This window comes from Electrona antarctica (genome assembly GCF_951216825.1).
Source record: "Electrona antarctica genome assembly, chromosome: 17".
NCBI classification, from domain to species: domain Eukaryota; kingdom Metazoa; phylum Chordata; class Actinopteri; order Myctophiformes; family Myctophidae; genus Electrona; species Electrona antarctica.
The window spans coordinates 32,839,916-32,853,121 of NC_136798.1; the positions used below are offsets into that span (position 1 = coordinate 32,839,916).

Genomic DNA, 13,206 nt, shown 5'->3' on the forward strand with positions numbered 1-13,206 from the left:
TAATATAATATCACTATAGCTCGATCTAATGCCATGGGCCAGAGCTAATTATGACGTAACAACAACCTTGTTTGCTAAAAAGTTCAATCGGCAGTGTTGTTTCAGTTCAGGCTCATCCAACCACATTTGCGATCGAGCGACCTTTTACCTACTTGTTTTAGGGTAGCCTCGTTCCCAGCCATTATTGATTGATTGATTGAAAATGTTATTAACAGTTTGCAGAATACCAACTGAATGGGTACAGTTCAAGGAAAGTACAGGTCAATACAAAATCTGGATAAAACCAGAAAAGGCACTAAGACTTGTTTACATAATTAATGGGTCCTCCATTTTCAATTCATCAGAACTTCTATGCAAAAAAAGGGAAAACGAAAGGTGAGATTGTTGGGCTGTAATAATGTAATAATATAGTTGGCAAATCTCCACAGTCACTGTTGCCCTCGTGTGGCTGATAAAACAGCCTATAACGGCATGCATTTAGCTTTTTTTGCTTAAATTATTAACAACTTTAATGTCCAAACAACTCAACACATTTCACGTGTAGGCTACTTGCAAAAGTTCAATGACTATCCCAACAAACAACAAATACACCCCTTTTAAAAGAGTAGTCTACATTTTTGTAGTAGCTGCCAGTGATGATGCTGTGTTATCTCTTGATCACTTGCTGTTTGTCCAGTTCTCACATGCATCTAAATCTGTCTCACTGTGTTAATAGCACCAGTAGTCCACACAAAGCTGGGCAGTGTTCGAGGCAAGTATGTGGGCGTAAAGGCCAAGGGGAAGGATTCAAGCGTCCTGGCTGGAAACAAGTTCTTGAGCTTAGCCCAGATACCCTGGGTAAATATAGTAATCATTTCATTTAATTTCACGCTTACCTGGGAGTGCCCTTTGCCCCAGCCACCTGTTGGGCCTCTGAGACTGAAGCCACCACAGCCTGCAGAGAAATGGGAAGGAGTGAGGGATGCAACCCAACAACCATTCATGTGAGTAGTGTTGATTTTGACAGCAAATTTTGATTTAGTTTACTCATATAGTCTTTTGAATTTTTGAATCTATTTATTTGAGTCATCTGACGTGTTTTAGTGTTAGTCTAGTTTTAGTCGACTAGATATCATAAGATCTTTGTTGATTAAATCTACAGTTGATTTTGTTGTCAAAAATGTACATTGGCAGACCTTGATGGTGTCGTAATGGCTGATTTTACACTTGTGTGAGCTTGTAGATCACACCTGAGCACAACCAAAAATAAAATGACTTAAAATAACTGATTTTAGTTTTATTGAATCTCTTCTCTCCACTAGTCCCTCCCTAACATTTTAGTCTAGATTTTATTTGCTGACGAAATTGTCAATATATTTAGACTTACTTTAAGTGATTTAAACAAGGAAATATCATGCAATCTAATCAAATCCAAAATCCCAGATGATGTCTAGTCTCATATCACGATATTGATATAATAATAATTGATATTATAATAATATAATATTTCCCAGACCTATTATTCTCATACAACCACAGATGAGTAGAAGAATAATGAAAACATATGTGTGTCTCCCTCTAGGACGGTCATGGTCTGGATCCATGGTGGAGGGCTGGCAATGGGCTCAGCCTCAATGTATGATGGTTCTGCCCTGGCTGCATACCAGGACATGGTTGTGGTTCTGGTCCAGTATCGCTTAGGAGGACTGGGATTTCTCAGGTGAGATACGTGACGTACGGTCGTACACTGAGCATAGCAGAACTATTTTGAAGAAACCTTTTTATGTTCTTGGCCCTATGACAGTGTAAGTACTTTTATTTACACTTGCCTTATTTACAACGTTTAAATCAGATTTTTGCTACTGTTGAGCTAATACAGAAAGCCTGTTTGGCAGAGGATATATTGTGCTTATAAACCTAATGCAATAGCACTTGTCAACCAGTAGTGGTCCTACTAGAGAGACCAAATTCACCCACCGCTTGTGTTGATTATATTGTATTAACATAACTCTACCATACAGATTGGTCAATATGAACATTTTATTCACAAAAACGCTATCTCACACATATGCTTTTCTCTGAAAGACAACATGATAAGTTACCAGGTCATCGTTGATGGACACTTCCTGACCAAACCTGTGGATGAACTGTACCAAATCCATGAACTTCACAAAACACCTTTCATGACAGGCATTAATGGTCATGAAGCGGGTTGGCTTCTCCCTAGAGTAAGTACCATTGTGACATGGTCAGTGATATTGTTGCATTTAGAACATTCAATGGATTAATTTAAGCAGGGATGGATTTGCTTACAGATTACAGTAAATACAGGGTATGCGAATGCATAAAGTGAGTGGCAAATTGAGTGGCAAAGTGAGTTTAACGTTGTTTAATTCAATCAGATAGGATTTTTCTGTTCGGATGTATTGGCTGTTAAGGCCAGAAAGTGATGATGTCATGCGTATACCCTCTATAATAAAATGTTTTGTTGTTTTGCTTCTGTTGTTGCTGTTCTATAAATCAAACTCTCTTAGATGTTCGCTCCTCTAGACTGGACAGAAGGAATGGACCTTGAAGACACCATGGCTGTTGTAGCTACATTCTATCCTGAGGTACTGTAACAGAAACAGAAACACTGACTCGTATTCATTCCGCCATGTTTTTGGTTATGTATAAAACTATAAATGTAACCACTTCAACCCCATATATCAGTGGTTTTCAACCAGTGGTCCTTGAGGGGGTTACAGGTGGTCCCCAGCGTAAAATGAAACCAAATGGACCCATAAGGTTCTATTTGGTTACGCTCTCAAGAGTTAATTTATTGTTAAACATTTTTTTGAAGGGAAGACTTCCGCACACTTGACTTACTAATATTGTTAAACATCTGCCTCACTTAATTTACAAGAAGTCTACACAATTAGAGAATGTAAAATAATTGTTTGCCTGTTATCTCTCCTAATGGTACCAACATCAATACAGCATGGAATTGGGGACAAAATCTTATCCAACGACAACAAAATATTCTTTAGTTTTTAGGTCTGAGAGGCTAAGTCTCATCAAGTGGTGGTCCATGGCTTAAATGCTGAATAAATAATGGACCTTGATATGAATATCTAAAATGAATATCAAATGTCAAATATCAATGACCAAATTTTGAGGTATTTGTACTTTACTTGAGTATTTCCAATACTTTTACTTCTTCTCCACTTCATCTCAGAGGCAAATATTATTATACTTTTACTCCACTACAATTATTTAAAAACTTTAGTTACTTTGTAGATTGTTCTTATTATTACAAAACATACATTAACCATATATACATTTTGACCATTTGAAAATAGCTGATTTTATTTATTTATTATTTATTTATACGTTTATTTAACAGGGACAATACAAAAAACAATGTATCAAGCTGTAAAAACATGAAACCGTTGCATTGTACATAGGGTTTGTAGCCAAGGCTCCCTGGTTAGGCCTTTCTATACAGCAGCTATACATCTACCTAAAACAATCTTTTATACATCTAATCTAGTACAAGCAATAACAGTTTTAAAATGTGCCTAACGTATTAGTGTTCGCACCTCTGGCCCGATTTCAACCAGAGTTTAACTTTATTATTAAACATTTTGAGATCAGTTTGTCGTTTTATTTCAGTTGGTAGGGCATTCCACAGGTGTATCCCTTGTACTGAGTAAGACGACTGACCAAATGTGGTGTTACGCTTTGCTACCTTGAGGTTGCCGGCTGCTGATCCCCTTGTGATCCTACTAGTTGGTCTATCTGGTCCTTTTACCTGAGGACAGAGTACCGCTGAGGCAAGATCGTGGACACATTTGAAAATTACCTTAATAATAAAAATTACCTTAATAAAACTGTCGAAACTAAGCATGTTGTATTTTCTAAGTATTATGCAATGACGCCATTTCATTGGTTTTTTATCCATTATTTTCAGTGCTTGTTTATAAAGTGATGTGATTGGTTTGGCCACAGTACGGTGCAGAGGAGGACTACCTGTCCATTGGGCTGGAACAGGTACCCGCTCAGCACCTGAAGAAGGACCGATACACCTTCCTGACTCAAACGCTGCCTGAGAAGATTCGGCGTTGGGGTCAAGAGCACGGTGAACTGTAGAAATGGACACAACTCTACCTCAGCACTGACCTAATATCTAACCAATGTTTGATATAATGTTAAGAATATGGAGTAGAGTCTACTCCACTTCTATCTAGTTTTTTGTTTTGTTTTTTGTTTTTTTGGGCCACCACAATGCTTTTCCAATGGGAGTCACATGGTTTGATCAAACATTTGTGTTTGATTGCTGGTGGTGTTCTGCCCCTCCCCCTCATCAAACAAAAATGTTTGGTCAAACCATGTGACTCCCATTGGAAAAGCATTGTGGTGGCCCAAAAAAACAAAACTACAAAACATTTGTTTGATTGGTGTTTGGTAAGGCTTCGTACACACCTTTCGGACACACAGATCTGTCCGACCGACCACTGATTACATTTTTATGATTTGATGCCTCCATGTCACACAATGCTTTGCGCGATTTGGGCGGTTCTACGACACGCGGAAATAGATGCACATATGTTCAGTGTAGTTTTCTTGACTGGAGCAGCAGCTAGCGGTAGTTTGTCGAGGCCGTTTTTCACACTCAAAGTTCACTTTAGAAGGTCCGGATCAAGGACCAAGGACCAAATATTTGCATTTTGATTTTGGTCCGTTTGGTGTTCACACTGGACTTTGTAAAGCGTACCAAATATGTAAACAAATGACACGTGGACATGTTAAGCGAACTAAATAGTGAAAAAAAGAAAAGAGGTCATTTTACGACGGAGGGAAAAATAACATGAGGGGGTGCGGGAAATCACTGTCTACATTTTTTGGGCGCAACCTTCAGTCACAGAGAGAAGAGAACAGCAACATGAATCATGATTGCAGCAACAACTTGAAATTGCATTAATTCTTAATAATTATTTTATTAGCCAAATAAGACAACAGAGGAGCAGGTGTTTGAACAATAATGTGCTTGCTGCTGGTGCATACAATTCACCGGAGACGTATAGCCTACAACAAAGTATCCCCGAATCCCGATAAAAAGGACTTTTCTTCCATGTGTGCACCTTAACCTGATTCGATATAGGCCTATGTTATTTCTGCGCATCAAATCGACGGGCATTTCCATGTCATCTTATGGTTTAAACTTGAAGCCGTGCTGGTCAGTTAAGCTTCAAGTCAGAACAGCTCCGCTGCAGTTGACCTATATCACGTCTTTTGCTATAGTGATGTAATCAATTAATCATTTAGGACCACCTGTGTAGCTTATTTAACATTGGCTCTTTATGCGTGCGGCCGTGCGCTAGAGCGAGACAGGATGATTTTAAATATTTTTCTGTCTGCGTCTCTCCCATAGAGCTATAAAATATATCGGGTCTCTCGCCCCACATGTGCGCGCGTCATAACTTTGCGTGGTGGCGGTGGCGCATGCTTAAAATAAACAGATCTACAAGCTTACATCGTGTACCATACCGTAAGTACCATTCGTGTCGATAACTTGTACATCTGTTATATTTGCGCATGTGAACCTCGTACCATTACATTTCTACTCTAGGCTACTCATAGACATATGCGTCTACTATTAAAATCAATAGTGATCCCCGTAAAAAAGACATGCTTTTAGAACTAATTATGAATGCAGCCTCACAACTGCCGAGGCCCGACGGCTATTTTGGCTATCGTCCTGTATTTCTGTATAGAATAGAACTGAACTCACTCACTGGAGACAGCCGTGCGCAACTTGGACTCTCCAAGTTACGCACGGCCGTAGCCAAAAGAAGACATACAAACAAGCGATATAATAGTCTGTGTCACGTAACTCAGAAGACTACAGCCTAAACCCCACCCAGTGCTGTCAAGAACGGAAGTTCTCTCCTATTAGTTGGCGGTTAAAAACCACCCTTCTGTCCGATCTGAAGTCCCACCCTGTTCGTTGGCTGTTTTGACTACAAGGTGTCCGATGTGTTTGTTGTGCCCTCCGCCCCCACATCGGACAGGTTTGTCCGATCAAACGACGTGACTCCCATTGAAAATGAATTGGAGCAGCAATCAAATAGCAATCAGGCATCGCACACGGACCAAACATTTGTTCTTTAGGTGTGTACGCAGCCTCAGGCTTCGTACACACCTTTCGGACACATTGATCTGTCCGACCGACCACTGATTACATTTTTATGATTTGATGCCTCCATGTCCCACAATGCTTTGCGCGATTTGGGCAGTGCTACGATAGGCGGAAATAGATGCACATATGTTCAGTGTAGTTTTCTTGACTGCAGCAGCAGCTAGCGGTAGTTTGTCGAGGCCGTTTTTCACACTCAAAGTTCACTTAGAAGGTCCGGATCAAGGACCAAGGACCAAATATTTGCATTTTGATTTTGGTCCGTTTGGTGTTCACACTGGACTTTGTAAAGCGTACCAAATATGTAAACAAATGACACGTGGACATGCTAAGCGAACCAAATAGTGAAAAAAAGAAAAGAGGTCATTTTGCGACGGAGGGAAAAATAACATGAGGGGGTGCGGGAAATCACTGTTTACAATTTTTGGGCGCAACCTTCAGTCACAGAGAGAAGAGAACAGCAACATGAATCATGATTGCAGCAACAACTTGAAATTGCATTAATTCTTAATAATTATTTTATTAGCCAAATAAGACAACAGATGAACAGAGGAGCAGGTGTTTGAACAATAATGTGCTTGCTGCTGGTGCATACAATTCACCGGAGACGTATAGCCTACAACAAAGTATCCCCGAATCCCGATAAAAAGGACTTTTCTTCCATGTGTGCACCTTAACCTGATTCGATATAGGCCTATGTTATTTCTGCGCATCAAATCGACGGGCATTTCCATGTCATTTTATGGTTTAAACTTGAAGCCGTGCTGGTCAGTTAAGCTTCAAGTCAGAACAGCTCCGCTGCAGTTGACCTATATCACGTCTTTTGCTATAGTGATGTAATCAATTAATCATTTAGGACCACCTGTGTAGCTTATTTAACATTTGCTCCATTGGCTCTTTATGCGTGCGGCCGTGCGCTAGAGCGAGACAGGATGATTTTAAATATTTCTCTGTCTGCGTCTCTCCCATAGAGCTATAAAATATATCGGGCCTCTCTCCCCACATGTGCGCGCGTCATAACTTTGCGTGGTGGCGGTGGCGCATGCTTAAAATAAACAGATCTACAAGCTTACATCGTGTACCATACCGTAAGTACCATTCGTGTCGATAACTTGTACATCTGTTATATTTGCGCATGTGAACCTCGTACGCTGCCATTACATTTCTACTCTAGGCTACTCATAGACATATATGCGTCTACTATTAAAATCAATAGTGATCCCCGTAAAAAAGACATGCTTTTAGAACTAATTATTAATGCAGCCTCACAACTGCCGAGGCCCGACGGCTATTTTGGCTATCGTCCTGTATTTCTGTCCAGACTGGACTCACTCACTGGAGACAGCCGTGCGCAACTTGGACTCTCCAAGTTACGCACGGCCGTAGCCAAAAGAAGACATACAAACAAGCGATATAATAGTCTGTGTCACGTAACTCAGAAGACTACAGCCTAAACCCCACCCAGTGCTGTCAAGAACGGAAGTTCTCTCCTATTAGTTGGCGGTTAAAAACCACCCTTCTGTCCGATCTGAAGTCCCACCCTGTTCGTTGGCTGTTTTGACTACAAGGTGTCCGATGTGTTTGTTGTGCCCTCCGCCCCCACATCGGACAGGTTTGTCCGATCAAACGACGTGACTCCCATTGAAAATGAATTGGAGCAGCAATCAAATAGCAATCAGGCATCGCACACGGACCAAACATTTGTTCTTTAGGTGTGTACGCAGCCTAAGGCTTCGTACACACCTTTCGGACACACAGATCTGTCCGACCGACCACTGATTACATTTTTATGATTTGATGCCTCCATGTCCCACAATGCTTTGCGCGATTTGGGCGGTGCTACGACACGCGGAAATAGATGCACATATGTTCAGTGTAGTTTTCTTGACTGCAGCAGCAGCTAGCGCTAGTTTGTCGAGGCCGTTTTTCACACCTAAAGTTCGCTTAGAAGGTCCGGATCAAGGACCAAGGACCAAATATTTGCATTTTGATTTTGGTCCGTTTGGTGTTCACACTGGACTTTGTAAAGTGTACCAAATATGTAAACAAATGACACGTGGACATGTTAAGCGAACCAAATAGTGAAAAAAAGAAAAGAGGTCATTTTACGACGGAGGGAAAAATAACATGAGGGGGTGCGGGAAATCACTGTCTACAATTTTTAAGGACTTTTCTTCCATGTGTGCACCTTAACCTGATTCGATATAGGCCTATGTTATTTCTGCGCATCAAATCGACGGGCATTTCCATGTCATTTTATGGTTTAAACTTGAAGCCGTGCTGGTCAGTTAAGCTTCAAGTCAGAACAGCTCCGCTGCAGTTGACCTATATCACGTCTTTTGCTATAGTGATGTAATCAATTAATCATTTAGGACCACCTGTGTAGCTTATTTAACATTTGCTCCATTGGCTCTTTATGCGTGCGGCCGTGCGCTAGAGCGAGACAGGATGATTTTAAATATTTCTCTGTCTGCGTCTCTCCCATAGAGCTATAAAATATATCGGGTCTCTCCCCCCACATGAGCGCGCGTCATAACTTTGCGTGGTGGCGGTGGCGCATGCTTAAAATAAACAGATCTACAAGCTTACATCGTGTACCATACCGTAAGTACCATTCGTGTCGATAACTTGTATATCTGTTATATTTGCGCATGTGAACCTCGTACGCTGCCATTACATTTCTACTCTAGGCTACTCATAGACATATATGCGTCTACTATTAAAATCAATAGTGATCCCCGTAAAAAAGACATGCTTTTAGAACTAATTATTAATGCAGCCTCACAACTGCCGAGGCCCGACGGATATTTTGGCTATCGTCCTGTATTTCTGTATATAGAATAGAACTGGACTCACTCACTGGAGACAGACGTGCGCAGCTTGGAGTCTCCAAGTTACGCACGGCCGTAGCCAAAAGAAGACATACAAACAAGCGATATAATAGTCTGTGTCACGTAACTCAGAAGACTACAGCCTAAACCCCACCCAGTGCTGTCAAGAACGGAAGTTCTCTCCTATTAGTTGGCGGTTAAAAACCACCCTTCTGTCCGATCTGAAGTCCCACCCTGTTCGTTGGCTGTTTTGACTACAAGGTGTCCGATGTGTTTGTTGTGCCCTCCGCCCCCACATCGGACAGGTTTGTCCGATCAAACGACGTGACTCCCATTGAAAATGAATTGGAGCAGCAATCAAATAGCAATCAGGCATCGCACACGGACCAAACATTTGTTCTTTAGGTGTGTACGCAGCCTAAGGCCTAGTTCACACCTACACAACAAATGTTTGGTCCGTGTGTGATGCCTGATTGCTTTTTGATTGCTGCTCCAATTCATTTTCAATGGGAGTCACATGGTTTGACCAAACATTTTTGTTTGATGAGGGGGGAGCAATCAGCAATCAGCCATCAAACACAAATGTTTGATCAAACCATGTGACTCTTAGGCCTCATTCACACGTACCAAACACCAATCAAGCAATGTTTGGTCGTTTTTTTGTTTTTTTGGGCCACCACAATGCTTTTCCAATGGGAGTCACATGGTTTGATCAAACATTTGTGTTTGATCGCTGATTAATGATTGCTCCCCCCTCATCAAACAAAAATGTTTGGTCAAACCATGTGACTCCCATTGAAAATGAATTGGAGCCGCAATCAAAAAGCAATCAGGCATCACACACGGACCAAACATTTGTTGTGTAGGTGTGAACTAGGCCCCATTGGAAAAGCATTGTGGTGGCCCAAAAAAACAAAAAAACGACCAAACATTGCTTGATTGGTGTTTGGTACGTGTGAATGAGGCCTAAGTGTGAATGAGGCCTAACTGAAAATCTTTTGGTCATCCTTTTCTCTAGTAGCCTACACACATGACGACATGAGCAGCATTATGGCCCGAGGCCTGTAACTGCCAGTAGACGATCTCAGTCAAGCCCATGGCGTCTTCAAAGAAAACATAAGCTTAATAGCTTAAAGCTTTAATTAATATTAAAGGTAGCATTATGTTAAAGTACTTATAATGTACATATACATATTGAAATAAAGCAAAGTACCTGGTAACCCAATTTCAGTAGTTTGTAGTAATTTGTTAGCTAACTTTACATATGTGTGGATTCTTGTCTAGTAGGCCTTGTGTTTGCCTTTGGCCTAATTGCCTTTCCACATTGGTCAGTGATAGTAGATATTTTATAAATTAGGAGGGGGCTGCTATTAGCGGGTACAGTATCTTCACTCCACAGATGGGCAGGTGAACTTAGTCTTCACTCAGAACTGTAAGTGTTAAATCAAGGCCACAAGATGGCAGCATTGTTTCTTTTTCGCCTCATGCCATGGTTTGAAGTATTAACCATTTGCAGAATGGGTACATTTCACATGAAAGCACAACTCAATACAAAGACTCACTGATAAAGCATTACACTTGTTTAAAACAGGGTCCACCCTTTTCAAATTCATCAAAACATTTAGAGATGTACAAATCTATATAAAAAAAATCACACCCGTGTGAACTGAGTGGTGCAGTGACGTCACACAATAACCATAGCAACCATGCTCACCTGTGCGTGGGACCACGTACAGGTACACGGGTACATACACGGGTACACGGGTACAGACAAAGCTGGTTGTTGGAGTGGTTTGCACCACTCAAAAACAGGAAATCCTGGAAGGAGGTAAAAAGGGAAAAGAAACATGTACAGTAAAGTAAAAAAGGTTATGCATCTGGGCCAACCTGTGCGCTTGTTGTCTCATGGTCACTCTGGGCAATTCAATGTTTCATTCACATTGACTAAGATTATTAACCTTTTAACCTTACACTTCTCATGCGTAATGGGTTAGCACTTCAGTCATGATCGGGAACAAGAACAACCCCACTCTGTCCCGTCTAATCTCGCGTGAGCTTCAGTAGAAGCTCATAGGTGGCATTAAAGATGCCCCAGGAGAGGAGCGTGCGGTGGAAGTTGAGGTGAGCCCCTCTGAACAGCATGACGACGCTGCTCCCCCTCTCTCTCCACACCGTCTTCAGCACCTCACTGCAGGGCTGGAAGGCCCCGCCTACCTTGGACTGTGACCGTAACTTTACCACGTTTATCGGGTAGAACAGGATGCTGAGGAACGCCCCCAAGACCGCTCCACACACAAAGTCATTGACAAAATGTCCCGTCTGGCTGGTGGCCTCAGGTAGATGCTCCTTTACAGGTCCGCGGAAGGCGAAGAAAAGCATACTGCTGGGACCGGTACGTAGCAGCACGGGAACCAGACCCCGGTACCACTCCCTGACCCCGTACTCGGTCAGAAGTGTCCGGAAGGTCTGTGCCGTGGTGTTGAAGCGGGCATGGTGCCGGTGGTCCTGGAGGAGAGTCTGCACCCGCTCAAACGGCGTCAGGACGCAACCCACCGTGCCGGCCAGCCCCCCGGCAAAGCTCCGCGTGGCCAGCTCTGGTATTCCGCTGCCGGCTGTTCGGTCCAGGAGCGTCCTGGAGAAGTCCTCGTACAGGCCAAACATGGCCGCGCCCCTGGTGGTCTTGTGGAGCAGCGGAGGAAGCAGGCCTCGGTACAGGTGCCTCAGCCCGTCCCTCTGCAGCTGCCGCACGGCCTCGATGGTCCCCACGCCGTGCAGTTGCTGGCGGAACTGCACCTTATGGATGGGGAAGGTCACCACCGTGTTTGTGATGGCCGCGAGGGAACCGCAGACGTAGTGCTTCCCGTCCCGACCCCCACCACCACTACCTGGGCCATTGGGTTTCCCGGGGGACCCTGGGGCATGGCCAAATATCCTATGCCATGGGCTGTGGTGTGGCTCCTCCGGTAGCATTACCTGTGTACTGCATAGACTGGCCTCCAAGTACTTTGACAATAAGTACTGATGTCATAGTACTGACATCATAGTGTAGACGAGTGATGTCATAGATAGACTCTACGTACTCTGACATTCCCCACTGCAACTAATAGTAACTAGATGTTCGGACCTCACACCTACGTCGCACCGAAGGAGGCATGACAAAAGAGATGGCACCAACCCTATCCTACCTGAATTATCAAAAGAATAGTGAGAACAAAAAGAAGTGAGATTTGGCTTCTGAACTTCGGCACACTGGAGGTATAAATCAAAGTGGCCCTTTATCCTTCCAGCAGTCTCCTCCAGTAAGTGCAGCCTCTGTGTCAGAATGGAACCCTGGTCAAGATGCAATCCGAGAACTGGAGTGCTTCCAAACAAAGTGATCACTGATCATTTAGTTTCTCCTTAGAATTGAGAAGTCGAATCAACTGCTCTGCTGTGATGAACCAACAGGAATTCAGTTTGTAAAAGAAGCGGGACATGAAGCTCATTTGACTGACTGGTGCTAGTACGTGGAGGTGGAGGTGTCCGACAGAACAAAATGGAGGCCAATGGAAGCCCAGCCTAATGTCACCGAGGTTCGTGACGTTGTTCTTCCGTAGAATCTCCTTCCCTGTCTCCACCATCTTCTCCACCATTGGAACATGTTCTTTGCTGAGGGTCTTGCAGTTCCCGACATGTTTAGTAGGAACCACCAGGTAATGATGGGGGGCTCCTGGCTTGATGTCCCTAAAGCAAGAGATGTCCTCATCACTGTAAAGAAGGTCCCCACCCTTATCTTTGCTCACAATTTTGCAGAAAATGCATTTCTCGTCAAACCCTTTGCCTTGGGCTTCCTCTGTGTCCTGGGCTCCTGCTACCATGTTGTGGCATTGGCTGTCTCAGACATATGAATTTAAAAATGCATATATGGAGACAGACAGTCTGTCTGTCTCCATATATGCATTTTTAAATACGGCATTTGGACTTTTGGAGGGAGACAGGTTCCCATTGGTCTCTCTGACTGCATGTCACATGACCCCACTATACGTCATCCAGACTCGGCTCTCATTCTGTCTGTGACAGCTGTCTGTCCGGGACTAATCCTGCCGCTGGACAAATCAGCGCCAATTTTTCATTTTATTTTTGCTGCTGACATATTTAACTTAGACTCACACGTCCAATATACAGCTTTTTGTCATAACTCGTGTCACATTTGCCGTTGACAATGAAAGGAGAATTTAC

The 13,206-nt window shown here is 42.9% G+C and overlaps 1 protein-coding gene across 1 annotated transcript; it reads right to left on the reverse strand.

Annotated features, from left to right (window-relative positions):
- Positions 1-11,028: 11,028 nt before the first annotated feature.
- On the reverse strand, positions 11,029-12,845 carry LOC306941080 (mitochondrial nicotinamide adenine dinucleotide transporter SLC25A51-like; the record flags this gene model as incomplete). Its single annotated transcript, XM_079526385.1, has 2 exons — positions 11,029-11,900; positions 12,557-12,845. The coding sequence occupies 2 exons, from the start codon at positions 12,843-12,845 to the stop codon at positions 11,029-11,031; spliced, it is 1,161 nt and encodes a 386-aa protein (XP_079382511.1).
- Positions 12,846-13,206: the final 361 nt, after the last annotated feature.